This window comes from Sarcophilus harrisii, chromosome 4 (genome assembly GCF_902635505.1).
Source record: "Sarcophilus harrisii chromosome 4, mSarHar1.11, whole genome shotgun sequence".
Lineage (NCBI taxonomy): Eukaryota > Metazoa > Chordata > Mammalia > Dasyuromorphia > Dasyuridae > Sarcophilus > Sarcophilus harrisii.
Window position 1 is genome coordinate 327,492,176 of NC_045429.1, and position 17,525 is coordinate 327,509,700.

The window sequence follows — 17,525 nt, forward strand, 5'->3', positions numbered from 1 at the left end:
ATTAAAACCTTCTCTTCTAAACTTAAGTTTAGAAAACTGAAGGCCCGAGGGGTTAGGTGAGCTATATACAAAGTCACAAAAGTAGTCAATATTAGGGCTGAGATTTGAATCTAGTTTCTCTAACCTGGGGGCTATTGTTTTTTCCAAATCCAAAGGATTGACAGGCATTCAGTATAATGCAAAAAATGTTATCACTCTATCAAGACCCGCTAGGTTCTTATCCCAGCTCTGACACTGTGTGGCCCCAGGCAAATTACTTCACCTCTGAATACCTCCGTTTCCTCTTCTGTAAAATGGGGATAGGATTGCTGTGTTTTTGAAAACTATATAACACTACCATTTTTTCAATGCTGATAAAATGAATAGGAATATACTGTGACACCCTTGTGAAATTATGTTTGGGGGAAGCGGGGAGGAGAAAGAATCTTCCCTTACTAGAGGGAGACTCTAATAAGGCTTAGGAATCAGGGCAGCAGAAATCATACTTGACTTGAAGTCAATAATCATGGGATTGAATCCTGCCTCTAACCCTTGATGTGTGATCTTTCTGATCCTCGGTTTCTTCATCTGTAGAATGGACAGGGCTACCTTGCTCACAGAATTTTTGGGAGGATTAAATTAGATAATGTATGGAACCAAATGAGATAACAACATATGTAAAGAATTTTGAAAATCTTAAAGACCTATAGTAAATATAACATATAAATGGTAGCTCATTGTTATTATGACTAAAAGTTCTTTTGTAAACCTTGGAGTGGTATATAAGTAGCAACTATTAGTATTTTGGTGAAAAAGTACAATGACACATGGGAAGAATTGAAAAGACCCCCAGCTTCTGGAACTATGGTAGGGGGTGGTGGGGAGGGAGGCTCTGAATAGAAGAGGGATGGGGAAGGTTCTATGGTGTGTGTTTGTGCTCCTCCCTAGCAAAGGGACACATCCTTTTCCCTCCTCTACTTCTGGGGAAAAGCCCAGGTGTGGCCGAGGTTTCAGCCCTGGGAGGGCTGGCCCAGCAGGGACAGGAAGCAAGGACGCCGGGGATTGTCTCTCCCAGCAGCCGCAGTCCCCATTTAGGAGGAAGTATGCTGGGCGCTCTCCTCCGGTGACTCCACTCTCTATATTGTTCCACAGGAAACGAGGGAGTGAGCAAGTGAGAAAGAAAGGGAGGGAGCCAGTCAGCCAGCCAGCCCTCGGTCGGCTAGTCCAGGTGAGTTTGGGGATCTGGCAGCACGACTTGGGTGTGTGTGTTGGAGTGGGGGGGAGAGGAGCCTTCTCAGGGACCAGAGAGGAAGAGGAGACAGCCCCAAGAACCCCTTTAGGACCCCAAGTCAAGCCAGGGAAATTCCAAGTAACAGCGCCTCCCTTCCCCCCTTCCCTCCACCTCTCCGGGAGCTCTGAGCAGTTATAGGTTAAAGAGATCTCAATCTAGACTTCAGAGCTCCCTGATTGATTCAGATTATAGATCAGCAGGAAGAGAAAAGGAGAAGGTAGAAGAGAGGGGATGGGGGTGACAAAGGTTTAAGAAGAAGGAAACGGGGAATACAGTGAAAGGAAAGCGTATAGGGTACAGAAATGAATGGTATGAAACTAGGTAGGTGGGTGGGGAGGGAGAGCAAGGTTCTGGACAGACAAGGAGAACGGAGGGGAGATGGAAAAACCTGAAATCCAGCTTCCCGTACACTTGGGGAGGGGGAGTTCCTGGCCCGTGGTTATAAATCCATCATTCCCCATTGCTTCTAGATAGCTGGGGGACGGGTGGTGGGGCGGGGAAGGAGGTGAGGAGTGATGAGACATACTCATCTAATCTGCTCAGTTCCTCATATGCTGAATAACCTTTGGGAAACTGATATCCTCCCTGACTCCGACTGGGGTCCCTTCCTAGTTTCTTTAGTGCAGGAGCCATATAGGGACCTACCCCCAACTCTATCTCCAGAGTTTTCTTCTGTCCCTCTCTCCCTAAATCTTTAATGACCATCACTTGCACTTATATACACATTTATTCACACCCTTGCTCTTTTCCCACCCCCAGACTGTGGGGAACTGTCTCCCTCAGTCACACAATGAGCTGGAAGCTAACCAATTTTCCCTCCCAACTCCAACCTGATTTAGCCGAGACTTTAGGAAATTGCAAGATGGGGCCCTGTGGTGGGCATTAGAGAAACATTGCCAAGAGGATAGCTGAAAGAAGAGCCAGGATTTGAGGAAGTGCCTGATTTGACTTTGAATCGAATGCAAAATATGGTATTCTGGTTTTGCATTTGAGCTTTCAATTTTGAATATTTTGCTGACATCCCATCTAGTCTCAGACTGGCAATTCCCTTGAGTCTCCCCACCTCTTGAGGCTGAGGGGGCAGGTCTGGGCAAAGGGGGGTGGGATGGAGATTCTGCCTTTTCCCATCCCCATGGACCTTGCAGGCAAGGAGTGAAGGTGACGCTGAGAATTTACCCTTCACTCCAGCAACTTTTTGCTCTATCTATAGATCCCCTTCCCCTTCCTGTCAATGAGCTACAGGGAGGAAAACGTTGAGTTTTCACCTTAAGTCTCTCAAACTTCTTTCCCAGAACCCTAGCTCCCCTCGTTTAAGGTTGCCCTTATCCCTCTTCCCGATTCTCCTTCCCCCCAGACATTCCGAGTCAAGCTGGTTGGCCCTACCTAGATCTGATTCTGTGTATCTCTAAGGGAGAACAGGTTCTTAAAGGTCTATGCAATCTCAGGGGGCCCTTTTGTTATTACCCTAAGCTCAAGGCCTGTCCTGAGTACAAAAAAAAAAAAAAGGGACAGAAACATACACAGGAAGGGGAGGAATGCACTTTGGCCACTGTGCTTTTTCCTTTTTCCCAGGATATAACTTTGGGGGAAGGGGTTGCTCATTACCTTGTAGTTTTTGCTTAGAATGAGGGGCTCCTTTTTTCCTTCCTTATATTTCTTCTTCCTTCTAGGCCCCACACTTAGATGTCAGAAGCCTAACTTGCTTTTGATCCAGTAATTTCTGAAACTCTTCTCAGTCCGGCTCATGGGTCTCCAAAGTGGCCAACCATTTTCAAGTAAGTTTCTGATGGCTACAGAGGAAGATTGGGGAAGTGGTGGGGAGGGAGGGCAAGAGGAGGAAAAAGACCTGAGACTCATGGAAACAGAACTTGTTTGGTTCCCATGCTGGCTAAGTCTGGCTGTGCTCCCTTCCCTCTCAGTGCCTCAGTTTACCCTACAATTTCTCTTCCCCCAAAAGGCTGGGGAGAAAAGCTGTGGGGAGTTCAGATATTCCCTCACTCAAGTTCTCTGGTCCCAGCTGTCCTCTGCCTGCCCAGGCGGCCAGTATGGAGCCACCTTTGTTGGGCCGGAAAAGGTGTGGTCAGTGCACTGCCCAGAGGGGCTGAAGCTTTTTCAGTCTCTGACATTGACTCATGCCCTACATAGGAAAGGGTCACAGCAACCCCAGGATGTCAGGATCCGCCTCTCTCTTCTCCTCCCCTTCCCCTGCTCAAGGCATGGGACTGCCCAGCTTGGAAGGAGGCGGATTTAAATGGACATTTCCATGGGGAACAGGATGAAAAGGGGACAGTAACTACTATGATTTACTCATGGCCACCTTGGCAGCCTGGCTGTCCTTGTCTTCTGAAAAGTATTGCTCCTGCATTCAGGCACCAGGCTGGGTTAGGGTCCGGCTCTCTTCCTTTTCTAAAGTATCCCCTTATCATTTATGCTCATTCCCTCCCTTCCTCCAGGACACCTAACTATGACCACTGCACAATTTAGAAATTAATTGCTCTCTAATGGTTTCCCCAGCTAGGAAGATTTCCAAGGAACAAAACTCTGGGGTCCCGCCAATAAGAGAGTCGTATGAGTGGTCACTCTCAGCGCACAAGCTGTCCAGTGGCGTGCTGTAGGCCTTCGCAGGGCGGGCCTGGGCTCCGGGTTCATGTTTATGTGATGCTGTCGAGCCACCGCCCCGGGATGAGAAACTGAGAGAACCGGTTTCCCCTGAGTCAGCGCTCACGGCCAGCGGAGCGAGGCAGAATTGGGCATCCCCTCCCCACGTGCTTAAGAGGTGCCCAGGTCACCGACGACGATGGGCTGGAGCCGGGGAAGGGGGGGGAGATTCCCTTTTCTTAGGGAAATCTCTGACCCTGATGGCCCCACCGTCCCTGCCCAAAGGGGCAACCCCAAAGGCTTGTGCTTTTCATTTGCCTACAAGGAAACTGAGCTTCCGTTGCCGGTGCTCCTTGTATCTCCTCCCTGTCTCACCTATGTTGTGCCGCACCTTACTTCTCCGCTCCTCCTCCTCTTCCGTAGGGTAGCGCAGCCGTCGGAGAGGCCCGAGAGGCCAGGCTGGGGCCGGGATGGAGACAGCGGACGGTCCCGGGGACGAGTACGTGCTGGTGGAGCATGCCTTCGAGTACACCGGAAAGGATGGACGGCGCATCAGCATTCGGCCCAATGAGCGCTACCAGCTGCTGCGGCGGAGCACAGAGCACTGGTGGCACGTGAGGCGGGGGCCCGGCAGCCGTCCTTTCTACCTGCCCGCGCAGTACGTGCGGGAGCTGCCGCAGCTCAGCTCCGCAGACGACCCGGCCTCTCCCCAGATGCCCTTGCCCGCCGCTGCCCCGGCCACCTGCGCCCCGGAGCCCCTCACTTACGATTACAAATTCGTGAGCATTCCCGCAGAGACCGCGCCCGCCCCGTCAAGCGGCGACTCCGGGAGTCCCTCGGAGCACGCGACAGGCGCCCTGGGCCGCTTCAGCTCCTTCCACTGCCCCGGGCGGCGCCGCGACGCCGGCAAGCGGAGCAGTTTGGCCCCTGGCCTCCCAACTACCCTCTACCTCCGACCCGCAGCCCCCATCAGGACTGCACAGTCCTTGGACGACCTGGCTCGGACCGCAGTCGTGCCGGTCTCTGGGCTTCTGGGGATCTCGGGGTCCTACAAGGCTTGCAGCGTGGCGGGCTCCTGGGTCTCTCCGAGGCCCCTAGCCCAGAGTCGGCCTCTCCCCCTAAGCCGGAGCGACTCGGAGAACATCTATGAGTCCATCTCGGACGTGCGAGGCGAGCTTCCCAAAGAGAAGGTACCAGGGAGTGGGAGCTGCGGGAACCTGCTGGGGAGGAGCTGGGGCCGTCAGTGACCACGACAGAATATCCCTCTGTGGGAGCCTTGGGGATGGAGGGGGGGGGGGCTGCCCGTTCTCTTTATTCGTCTTCCCACGCCCCCAATTATTTGCCGCTCTCTCCAATTTCCTCCTCCCTTCATCTGCTTTCTTAGCTCCATCTTTCCCCTCTCTCCCTGCCCTTTCTCTCCGATCTTTCCTCCTCTCCTCCTTACTCATTCTCTTTTTCCCCTTCACCTTCCTTATCCCTAATCCTAGTCTATTCTTTTTCAGCCCCACACGCTTCTCTCCCTTTTGCAATGCAGTAGCTGTCGAGGATAGCCTGCCCTCCTGTGGTCTTTGTAGAGAGATGCGCCGGTGAGGAGTTGATGGTAACCTGGGGGGATTCCCAAGCGCCCGAGAATAGGGATCGTAAATGAGGGGACCTGAGGGTTCTGTGATCAACGTTTCCATGGAGCGGAAGAGTAAAGGGAAGCAGCGGGGCCCCCTGCCTGGCTTCCCTTCTGCACTCCCCCGCGTCCAACATATCTGGATGGTCCATAGTCAACGGTCTCTATATTGTAAATTTAGCACATCTGTAAAGGTCTCCCCCACCCCCTCCTTCCGCAGAAAGACAGAGAAAAAGAAACAAGGGAGGGGAATAGAGTTAACATTCTGTGAAAGCAGAAGTCGGATAAATTCTTTCTCACACCTCCCCCAGACCCCACCCCCCGCACCGCACTTTGCGCCGAACTCTCCCCAATCCCGCCAAGAGTGCAGCGGCTACCCCCACCCCCCCACCCCCGGCTCTCCCTATACAGACTGCAATTCCTTTCATAATGAGAAATATCGGTTGGCTGTCAGGGTGTTTGTGAAGGTGGATCTTTGCCCAACTATGCCAGCTATGCTAGAGGGGAGTGTTTCTACCCCTGCCCTACCCTACCTTCAGGCAACTGGCTCCTTCTCTTTCTAGAGGAGGAGGGGTCTCCCCCGGAATGGCAGTGGACCCCAGGGCAGAGGGGACCGAGGGTGGGGAGAGCCTCTCGTTCTGGATCCGCCGGAAGACTACATATATGGTCAAGGCAAGTGAGGTTAAATGCCGCACTGTCTTATTTGTTCTCATCTGTTAAACACGGCTAACAATACCCTCAATGTGCCTCACAGAGTTTGGTCACCTTGAGACTCAAAAAACAATAACAACAAAAATAAAGATAGGATTTATATAACGCTTTAAGTTTTACAAAGAAGTTTATATATGTTATTCTTTTGGTCCTCACAACCCTGAAAGCCCTTTTATATAAATGAAAGGCATAAAACTCAGTCACTCACATCCCACATCACATGTCACTGCTGAGGTTGCTCTGCTTTTAAGATAGATGTCTTTTCCTTCATACTTCAGGAAGTGGCAAGATTAGATCTCTCCTATTTAAAGAAGTCTACATCCCCCTCTTTGATCATTCAGTAGAGCACTAAAGAATATAGCCTGAACGGGAGGAATGTATAAATCTAACCTCAATCTTCTCAGTTGAAGATGAAAATAAATTTTCTTTTTAATTTTACTTACAGCTTTTACTTAGAAATATGTTCCTTCCCCCACATGGCAATTTTCCTTTGTAACAAAGATTATTAAAAGAAAAAGAAAAAAAGTTCAGTAAGTCAAAGCTAATCTAATAGCTTATGCAACATTCTGCCAAATTCCCAGTCCCCCATTACTTTCCTCAATGGCAGGAGGAATGTATATAGAAGAAATAAAGTAAAACTTCTTTTATTTTAGGTCAGTCCTTAGTAGATGTAAATAAAAGATCGTTTCCCTTTTTTTTTTTTTTTTCTGCTTCATCCCAAAGTTCCACATCCTTAAGTTTGACAGTATGAAGAACAGAGATAAGAGATCTGACCCAGTTTTTTCTCTTTTCAGGAAGGGGTCCTATTTAAGGCAGCAGAGTGTGAGCTTGTTGGGTGTGTCAGCCTTTACTCGAGCACCTACTAAATTGCAGGTTGTTGTTATTATTGTTTTGTTGTTGTTTATCCTTTGTACTCAAAGATGATGCTGTGTCATGCAAGTAAATTGGATTTAAATGAGGGAGGGCTGTTCAAGGCAACCTGCCTCACTTTCCCCTCCAGAGCCATCTGGGTCCAGTGGCCAGATAGAGATCAAGACCACTGGAGATGAACCTGAATGAAAAGGGAAACCTTAATCTTTTTAAAGTAAGGTCTTCAACAAATCTTGGTTAACACAATAGACATTTTACAGCTATTTGTTGATTTATTGGTCAGCCTATTCCCACTCACTGTCTGTAGTCAGTCTTGCCAGGACAGAATCAAATGTATTCCAGAAGGTAGGTTTTTAAGGAATATTTCCTAGGTGCCCAGCACTGTGTTAAATAATGAAGGGTATATGCAAAAAAGAGCATTTAACTGTAACTGTTCTCTGCAAGGACCTGGATGATGAGCATCTTTTCTCAGTCCCCATTCTTCTTGACCTTCCTACAGCACTAGATACTACTGCTTATCACTCACTGTTTCTGAGTACTCTGTCTTCCCCAGTATTTGTGACATTGTTCTGTGGTGGGTCTCTGTGGACCAGTTCTTCTTGATCTTCCTTGAAGGACTTTTGTCCACCTCCCACCTCCCAGGTTTCTTTTCTGTCAGAGATTTTACCAGCTCTCATGGATTCAGCTATCATCTCTTTGTAGATATCTAGCCTTCATCTCTCTCCTGAGTTCCAGTCTTTCATCTCCAACTACCTGCTTCACATCTTCATTTGAATGTTCTATAGTCATCTCAAATGGAACAGGTCCATGACAAAACTCAATGGCCTTCTCTAATCCACCCTCTTAACTTCCCTATTCCTGGTGAAGACATCATCATTCTTCCAGTCTCCCCAGTTCTTAACCTGTTGTTGTTCAATCACATATGATTCTTTGTGACACCATTTGGGATTTCCTTAGCAAAGATACTGGAGTGGTTTACCATTTCCTTCTCCAGCTCATTTTACAGATGAGAAACCTGAGGCAAACAGGTTAAGTGACTTATCTCAGGTCACACAGTTAATAAGTGTCTGAGGCCAGATTTGAACTCCCCGACTCCAGGCCAGGCACTCTATTCACTGCTCCACCCAGGAATAAGTCATTCTGTGTTCTTCTATATCACTTACATCTGATCACTTGCTAGATGTTGTCAATCCTACCTCTTCTACATCCTTGTATCTGTCCCTTCTCTCTATTCACAGTACAGTCACCCTCATCATTTCTCACCTGGACAATTGCCATAGCCTTTTAATTGTTCTCTCCACATCCAGTCTCTCACCACACTAATTTCCAAATAGTTGCTAAAGTGATATTTCCAAAGTGCTAATTGCTAATCTCAAGAAGCTCAAATGGCTCCCCATTTTCAATACACTACAAATCCCTTTGAAATCCTTAGCATATTAGTCTTGGCCTATCCTTCCTGGCTGACTGCGCATTAATTCTTCTTACAAAGTTACAAAATGACCCACTTATTATTTCCGGTGCACAATATGGAATCTTCAGTATCTGTGTCTTTGAATATCCCCCATCCTTGGAATGATCACTTCCCCCTTAATTCCATCAGTTAGATCTTTTTGTTCCCTTTAATGGTCAAGCTAAAGACTTTTGAAAACAAAACAAATTTTCTTTATCGTGAACTTAGTCATCAACAAATGTGAAAAAAAGACTGCTTATGAAACCAAAATCTATTATGTACAACCTATTTTAAATATATGCGTATACACACACATAGATATTATACACACATTCTCACACACACACACACACATATATATTGTTATATACACATACATACAATATGGTAATATCAGCATATCAACACTGTCTTTATTTTCTTTGTCCCCTTCTGAAATTGCTTCTGCTCTCTTCTCGGTCTTTTTATAATTTGTCAACACTTTTTTTTTTTTGTTTTTGTTTTGTTCATCCCATTCCCTGAATACCACAACCCTCAAATTAAAATACTCCCTTATAAACAAATAAGTATAACCAAGTAAAACAAACTTGTGTTCTTTTAGTTGCATCTGAAAATGTAGATATTATTCTAGGTGAGAAGGGGAGAAGAGGTACTTCTAATTTATTCTGGGATAATGTCCTCAGTTTTGTTTAGTGAAATACAAGGCAAGATTCTCAAAAGAAAGGGTTGAGGGTGGTAGGAGAGAAAGAACCAAGTAGGAATGGAGAAAATATGAAAAGACAAGGTGGAAAATGAGTCAATTGGGGATGTATAAAAGGATTGCCTTGCATGGGAGAGGGTCCAGTTGAGATTATGGAACATAAGTTTGTAGTAGACTCAGTCAGCATGTTTTTGTGATTTTCTTTATCTTTATTCAGCAGCATGGAGAAGGATGATGAAGATGTAGAAGTAATCCTAGACTGAAGCTTTGCAAGGCAAGATCAGGATAGGATAAGAGGACAAGGACTAAAGAGAAGGAAAACAATGTGTAGTTGAACTGGTTCATCAAGGGTCAAAATGGGGAAGGGAGGAGAGCGTAGCTAGTGCAATGGTGATGGTCTGTAAAAGAACTGAAGAACCATTTGATAAATATGTATTGACTGATTCAGAGTTTACTGCCCCCAGAAAGCTTTAATCTTGATGTGGAGACAGAGAAGAATTACATTTTGAACTATGTAGTATGTCAGCAAGTAGGAGTACAGAAAAAGAGTAAGTTAAAATACATCACTAAGTCCCCTTAAGTTGGGACTTAAAAGATGGAGGGAATTTAGACAGACAGAAGAAAGGGTAAAGGATCATAGGATTCTAAGATGATCAGAGCAGGAAGGGCTCTCAGAGGCCGTCTTGTTCAAAACCCTTCCCCCATTTTATAGATGAGGAAACTGAGACCCAACAAGATTAGGGTATTTGCCCAATTTCACATAGGTCGTAATTGTAAGAGGTGGGATTTGAATCTAGGTCTTCTGACTTCAGAGGTAGTGTATTTTTTTTTGGGAGGTTGGAGGAAGAGCAGGATGCAGGGAGAAATTTTATGAACACAAATCCAGGGGCTGGAAACAGGTTGTCAAAAACTCTCTTTAATGCCTATTTGTCCCTAGCTTGGTGGCAGTTAGTTGGAGCAGTGGATAGAACACCAGACTGGAGTTAGGAAGACCTGAGTTCAAAATGTAGCCACAGACACATATTAACTTTATCACCCTAGACAAGTCATTTAACCCTGCTTGCCTCAGTTTGCTCATCTGTAAAATGAGCTGGTGAAGGAAATGACAAACCAGTCCAGGATCTTTAACAAGAAAACTCCAGATGGGATCATGAAGAGTCAGACATGACTCTTTCAATGAAAACAAGTCCTTTGAAGCAATAGAGAGAGATATTCAGGCATAGTCAGTATATTTATTGCATATGATTGATTATATAGGATCAATATATTGATTTGTATACTTATTTTATATGCCTATATACCTGGTTCATGTAAACATTTCTCAGGCAAAAGAGGTTGTCAGTTTTAAAAAGTTTAAGAAACCCCAAGTTAAATAGCTCATCATCCAAAGACATACAAATAGGTGTAGGAAAAAGAACACAAAGTGAAATAAAGACCGTAAGCTTTTATTAGTTTCTCTTTTGTGCAGAGTCTTCCTACTTCCTTCCCCTCTCTTGCTAGAATATACAAAAGTAGACATGCTCCCGTGTTCAAGGAGTTTCTTATCTATTAGGGGGATAATAATGTTACTAATGATATTTATATAGGACTTTCAATTTAATGTTCATTAAACTCCTAATATGTGCCAGTCATTGGGCCAAGGGCCAAGAATACAAAGACAAAAAAATAAACAAACAAACCAATGCCAGCCCTTATTCTCAGGAAGCTAATGTTCTAAAAACGGGTACATCTGGTACACAAATAAGTAAATATAAGATAATGTCACGACAAAGAGCTTGCTCCGAACTGGAGATCTTAGGAAAGATATTGTGGAGAAGATGGTTCCCTGCTTTGAAGAAAGCTAGGAAATCTACAAGATCAAGGAGATGAGGGGGTATATTCAAGACATGAGGAAACTATTTGTGAAAGGGATAGTGATGTGGTCACATTTTTAAAATATATAGTATTTATTTTTATTTTATATTTTAAAAATTATAATATTATATATTTTATTTTACCCCAATTATATGTCACAATTTTTTTTACTTTTTTTTTTTTTAAGTTTTGAGTTCCAAATTCTGTCTCTTTCTCTCTTCCCTCCTTCCTGCTATAGTAAACATTCATATCTTTGTTTTTAAAAATATCAATTTGGCATGTATGTGGAAGTGGGACTAGAAAGGAAAGAGCATGAATGAAAGCAGACTAATTAGAAAGCTCTTTCAGTAGTCCAGGAGAGAGGTATATAGGGGCCTGAACTAGCATGGTTGGTGTCCATTTGAATAGAAATAAAGGAAAAGAGGTGACCTGTTGTAGAGGTAAGATCAGACTTTTCAAGTGACGGGATACAGAAATTTGAGGGACAAGGAAGAATTCGAGGCTTTGAAACTGGGTGACTACAATGATGCCATTGATTGAAATGGAGACATTTGGAGAAGAGATGAGTTGGTGGGAAGAGAGAAAGAGTTCCATTTTGGATGTGTTGAGTTTGAGATTCCCATGCACACTGAAGTAGAAATGTCCGGTAGAACATCTTTTCCACAACCACATGGGAGTAATATTGTGATTCCCATTTTATAGGTGAGAAAATTGAGGCTAATAATAGCATTTCTTTAGCATCTTCTATGTGCCTGGCACTGTGTTAATATTTACAAATATTATCTCATTTGATCCTCACAACAACCCTGGGATGTTAATGCTATCACTATCCCATTTTACAGATAAGGAAATTAAGCAAAAAGAGGATTGAATGACCTCAAACCTTCCTGACTCTAAACCCAGCACAGTGCCACTTAGTGGATACTTGATAGTATCCACTATCAAAAGTGGATAAATGGTGTAGAACTGGATAGTAAAGTTCTATCAAATGTAGCCTTATGGGAACTGTGGGTATCAATATAAAGGCATGGTTAAAATGGAGAGTATCACCAACAGGAAGGCAACTTCATTTAACCTGTGAAGATCACAAGATCACAGAATTTATAGCCGGGAGATGCTTTAAAGATCATCTCACACAATCCATTCATTTTGCTGATGAAAAACTGAGACTTGGGTCACACAGGAAGGTAAAGCCAAGATTCCAACACCCTGAGTCCAAATCCATTGTTCTTCCCATCACATCGGGATACCTCTCATTAGCTCAATGTGGTAAAGTGACCGTGCAAAGGAACCACAATCTAGAGCAATTTTCGTGTTGGGAGAAAACTTATTTTGAATATTTGGTAGAAGCTTTCAGTCCTTCTAAGTGCTCCACCATAGCAGTTCTGCTGAAATAAATTAACTGCACAGGAGAAAGGAACAAATGCTGTCCTGCTTATCCAAAAAAAAAAAAAAAAAAAAAAAAAAAAAAAAAAAAAAAAAAAAGGATGGGAAGAGAATGGATTCTGAAAACTAGAGACCAAAGAATCTGATTTGCATCTCTATCAAAATTCTAGAACATATTATTAAAGGGATGGCTAATGAATGTCAAGAAGAGGAAAACAGTAATCAAAAAACCAGAATGGCTTTTTCCTAAATGAGTCATTCCAGACTAATATCATTTTCCTTTCTGATAGGGTTTTAGAGTAAAGAATTGCTACAGATATGAATTGTCTGTATTTTAGCAAAGCACCTCATAAAGTCTCTCATACTGTTCCTGGGGAAAAGACAGAGTGATGTGGGCTGGAACTCAATGCAATTAGATAGATTTTAGACCAGTTGAAAGACTAGAGTTCAGAACTATTCACCAATGGCTTGAAGTTAATTTGGAAGGCTTTTTCTAGTGGAGTGGGGTAGCTAGGTGGCACCCTATTGCACTGAGTGCTGAGTCTGGAGTCAGGAGGACTCATCTTTTATGGGATCAGATATTTATTAGCTGTATGACACTAAATAATTCATTTAACCTTACTTGTCTCAGTTTCCTCACCTGTAAAATGAGCTGGAGAAGAAAATGGCAAATCATTCCAGTATCTTTGTCCAAAAAAACCAAACAAATCCATGAGGAGTCACAAAGAGCCAGACATGGCCAAAATAACTAAACAACAACTCTAGTACAGGATATGCTTGGTCTTGTACTATTTAACATTTTTGTCCTGGACTTAGAAAAGGAACGGCTATCAAATTTGCAGAGAGCACAAAGCTTGGAGGGGTAGCTCTAACACACTTGCTGATAGGATACAAACAATTTTGAAGTTGAATAGAATTTATTTTATTTTAATTTTATAAAGGCAAACAATTTTATTTCAGTTATGCATGTGAAGCCATGCTAAATATATTTCCATATTAGTCATGTTGAAAAAATAAAACAAAAAAATAAAGTTTTTAAAAAGTATGCATCAGTCTACATTCAGAGTACCGTAGTTTTCTCTCTAGAGGTGAACAATATTTTTCGTTCTGGATCTTTCAGAATTGCCTTGGATCATTGTCTTGATCAAAGTAGTCTTTCTCAATTGATAATATAATAATATAATATAATATTGATAATATTGCTGTTATTGTATACAATGTTCTCCTGATTCTGTTACTTTACTTTGCATGAGTTCATATATGTCTTCCCAAGTTTCTCTTGAACCGTGTTCATCATTTTTTATAGTACAATATATTCCAGCCCATTCACATACCATAACTTATTCAGCTACCCCTCAATTGATGGGCATCCACTCAAGTTCCAATTCTTTAGCATCACAAAAAGAACTTATATATATATGATATATAATAATATATATAAGTAGATGGGTCCTTTTATCTTTGATCTCTTTGGGATTAGACCTACTTATATTTCTGGGTCAAAGGGTATGCATGACTTTATAGCTCTTTGGGCATAATTCCAAATTGTTCTGCAGAACAGTCAAACTAGTTCATAGATCCACCAGTAGTATATTGTGTCCCAATTTTTCTACATCTTCTTCAACATGAGTAATTTTCCTTTTCCGTCATGTTAGCCAATTTGATGGGTATGAGGTGATATGTCAGAGTTGTTTTAATTTGCATCTCTCTAATCAATAGTGATTTAGGGTATTTATTTTTATGTGACTATCAATAGTTTGATTTCTTCTTCTGAAAAGTGCCTGTTTATATCCTTTGACCATTTATGAACTGGGGAATGACTCTTATTTTGACAAATTTGGCTCAGTCCCCTATATATTCGAAAAATGAAGCTTTACCAGAGAAACTTGCTGCAAAATTTCTCCCCCCAGTTTCTTGTTTTCCTTCTCATTCTGGATGCATTCTTTTTATTTGTGCAAAAGCTTTTCATCATGTAATCAAAATTATCTGTTTTACTTCCTGTAATCCCCTCTATTTCTTGCTTGGTCATAAATTCTTTCCTTATCCATAGATCTGACAGGTACATTTTTCTATGCTTCCCTAATTTACTTCTGATAATCATCCTTTATGGCTAAATCATTTATCCATTTTGACTTTATCTTGGTTTATGCTGAATCTGCCAAACTGCTTTCCAGTTTTCCTAGCAATTTTTGTCAAATACTGAGTGTTTTCCCCAAAAGCTTGGATCAAACACTAGATTACTATGGTCTTTCACTACTGTCTGTTGATTGCATACCTAATATATTCCACTGATCCACTGCTGTATTTCTTAGACAAAATCAGATTGTTTTCATGATTACAACTTTATAGTAGAGTATGAAATCTAGAATTGCTAGGTTGACTTCCTTAATTTTTGATTTCATTGATTCCTTTAATATCCTTGACCTTTTATTCTTCTATTTTATCTAACTCTATAAAATAATTCTTTGGTAATTTGATTGGTATGGCACTGAAATAAATTAACTTAATTGGTTTATTATTTTTATCATACTGGCTTGGCCTACCAATAAGCAATTAATATTTCTCTAGTTATTTAGCTCTGTCTTTATTTCTGTGAAATTTTTATGTAATTGTATTCACATAATCCCTTGCTTTATTTTGGCAGATAGACTTCTAAGCATTTTATGTTGTCTGCAGTTACTTTAAATGGATTTTCTTTTTCTATATTTTCCTGCTGGGTTTTGTTGCTAATATAAAGAATATCTGATGATTCATGTAAGTTTGTTTTATATGCTATATTTATATTTTATATATTTATTTATGTTATATTTTATATGCAACTGCTGAAGTTGTTCATTGTTCCAAGTAATTCTAAGTATATCATCATATCACCTGCAAAGAGTCTTTGGACTTCTTTTTATTGTCTTACTGCTATAGCTAGAATTTCTAGTACAATACTGAGTAATAGTGGTGTTAATGGACATCCTGGCTTTATCCCTGCTCTTACTGAGAAGGCTTCAAGTTTATCCCCATTACAGATAATGCTTGTTCTTGGTTTTAGATCAATACTACTTACTATTTAAAGAAAGGTTCTATTGATTCCTATGCTTCCTAGTGTTTTTAATAGGAATGTGTGTTGTATGATATAATATATATTTGCTTCTGTCTAGGATTTTATTTAAAATTTTTGAATGAATATTTATTAAGGAAATTGGTCTACAGTTTTCTTTCTGTTTTTGCTCTCAAAACCATAGGTATCAGAACAATATTTGTGTCATAAAAAGCATTTGGTAGAAAACTTTCTTTATTTATTTTTTCATATAATTTATGTGGTATATTTGAGTATTGTATTTCCTCTTTGGCTAATCTGAGTAGTTTCCAGTTTTGTAAATATTCATCCATTTCACTTAGTTGTCAGTTTAGTGGCATATAATTAAGTAAAATAACGCCAATAGTTGCTTTTATTTCATCTTCATTGGTGATGTATTCAACTTTTCATTTTTGTTAATTGTAATTTAGCTTTCTTTTTTAAAATCAAATTAATCATTGTTAATAGCTTATTTACTTTATTGATTTTCTATTAAAACTAGGTACTGGTTTTATTTATTAGTTCTTATTTTTTAACTTTCAGTTTTATTAAGCTCACTTCTGATTTTCAGGATTTGTACTTTAGTGATTAATTATGGATTTTTAGTCTATTTTTCTAATGTTTTTTAGTTGCATACCCAATTCAGTGTAGAATATTATTAAATCCAAGCAGCAGATTAAATAAAGGTATATTAAAAAACCAACCATGCTTACAAAACTCAAAGTATCTGCCTTGAATTCTAAATTTCATCCAATTTTATTATAAGAATTTCTTGTTAAGGTAAAAAAATCAATGATTATATATAAGTAATGATTTTTACATATGTGGGTCCAATTAAGACCACAAATATAAACACAGGGATTGAATGGAATTGAATATGATGAAACTCAATAGGAGAAAAATGTAGTCTTTCATTTAAGTTTAAAATGTTGATTACTAATAATAGCTAGCCTTTCTATAACACTCTTTAGGTTTACAAGGCACTCTGCACTTTCATTTAACACTCAAAGCAACCCTTGGAGATAGAGGCTATTATTGTTCCCATTTCATAGATGAGGAGACTAAGGCTGAAAAAAGTAAAGTAACTTACCCAAGATCACATAGCTAATAACTGGCTGAGATGGAAGGTGAGTTTTTCTTCCTTGTGGACTCAGGTCTACCCACCTGGCTATCTAGCTACTTTTATTTCAGATGTAAACAATAGAGGTGACAGAGGGAAGTTTGTTTGAAAAATGATGTGGAGATTTTAGTGGACTATTGACTCTATACGAGTCCACTATGTGATATGGCAGCTGTAAAATCTACAGTTATCTGAAGCTGCATGAGGAGGTTTCTCAACCAAGAAAAGGAAGGTGAGAAGAATTGCATGTTTAAACCTATATTGGATTACTTGCTGTCTAAGGAGGAGGGCAGTGGGGAGGAAGGAAAAAAATTTGGAACACAAGATTTTGCAAGGGTGAATGTTGAAAACTATCTTGGCATGTATTTTGAAAAATAAAAAGCTAGTAACAAAAAGAAAAAAGAAAAAGAAAAAAACAAATGACAATCTCACTATACTCTACCCTGGTCAGACCAAATCTGGAACACTGTGGTCAGATCTAGGCACTATGTTTTAGGAAAGACATCGATCAACTCAGTATCATCTAATGTGGTCAGGAGAAGTCATCCCTCTCTATTTTCACTTTCCCAAACTACTTACAAGTAGTGACCATCTTCCTTCCTAATCCAACCCCATCTGTGGGCATCTCCTCACAACCTGATCACTCCATACCAGGGATTCATCTTTATCTAATTCAGAATGGGGAAATCAAACATTTATTCTTCCTCCTTTGTCTTCTTTCCCCTGCTCACTAATCTAGGATTCAGTTTCTAATACCAAGGTCATCTACTACATCCTGGGCCATCACCAGTCATTTTAGCTTTTGTCTTGCCACTGAACTTTGATGAATCTGAAAGGGAGAGTGAGGTTGATGACTTTGTGCAGCTCTATCTCATTTAAAT

General features: G+C 41.3%; 1 protein-coding gene across 1 annotated transcript in view; it reads left to right on the top strand.

Annotated features, from left to right (window-relative positions):
* The first annotated feature begins 987 nt into the window (after nucleotides 1-987).
* The window catches only part of ARHGAP27 (Rho GTPase activating protein 27), a 70,509-nt gene continuing 53,971 nt past the window's right edge, over nucleotides 988-17,525 (top strand). Inside the window, exons 1-3 of the mRNA XM_031965977.1 lie at nucleotides 988-1,207; nucleotides 2,941-3,045; nucleotides 4,292-5,058. Coding sequence (XP_031821837.1) covers nucleotides 4,339-5,058 — 720 coding nt within the window. The 5' untranslated portion in view covers nucleotides 988-1,207; nucleotides 2,941-3,045; nucleotides 4,292-4,338. The remainder of the gene's footprint in view (nucleotides 1,208-2,940; nucleotides 3,046-4,291; nucleotides 5,059-17,525) is intronic.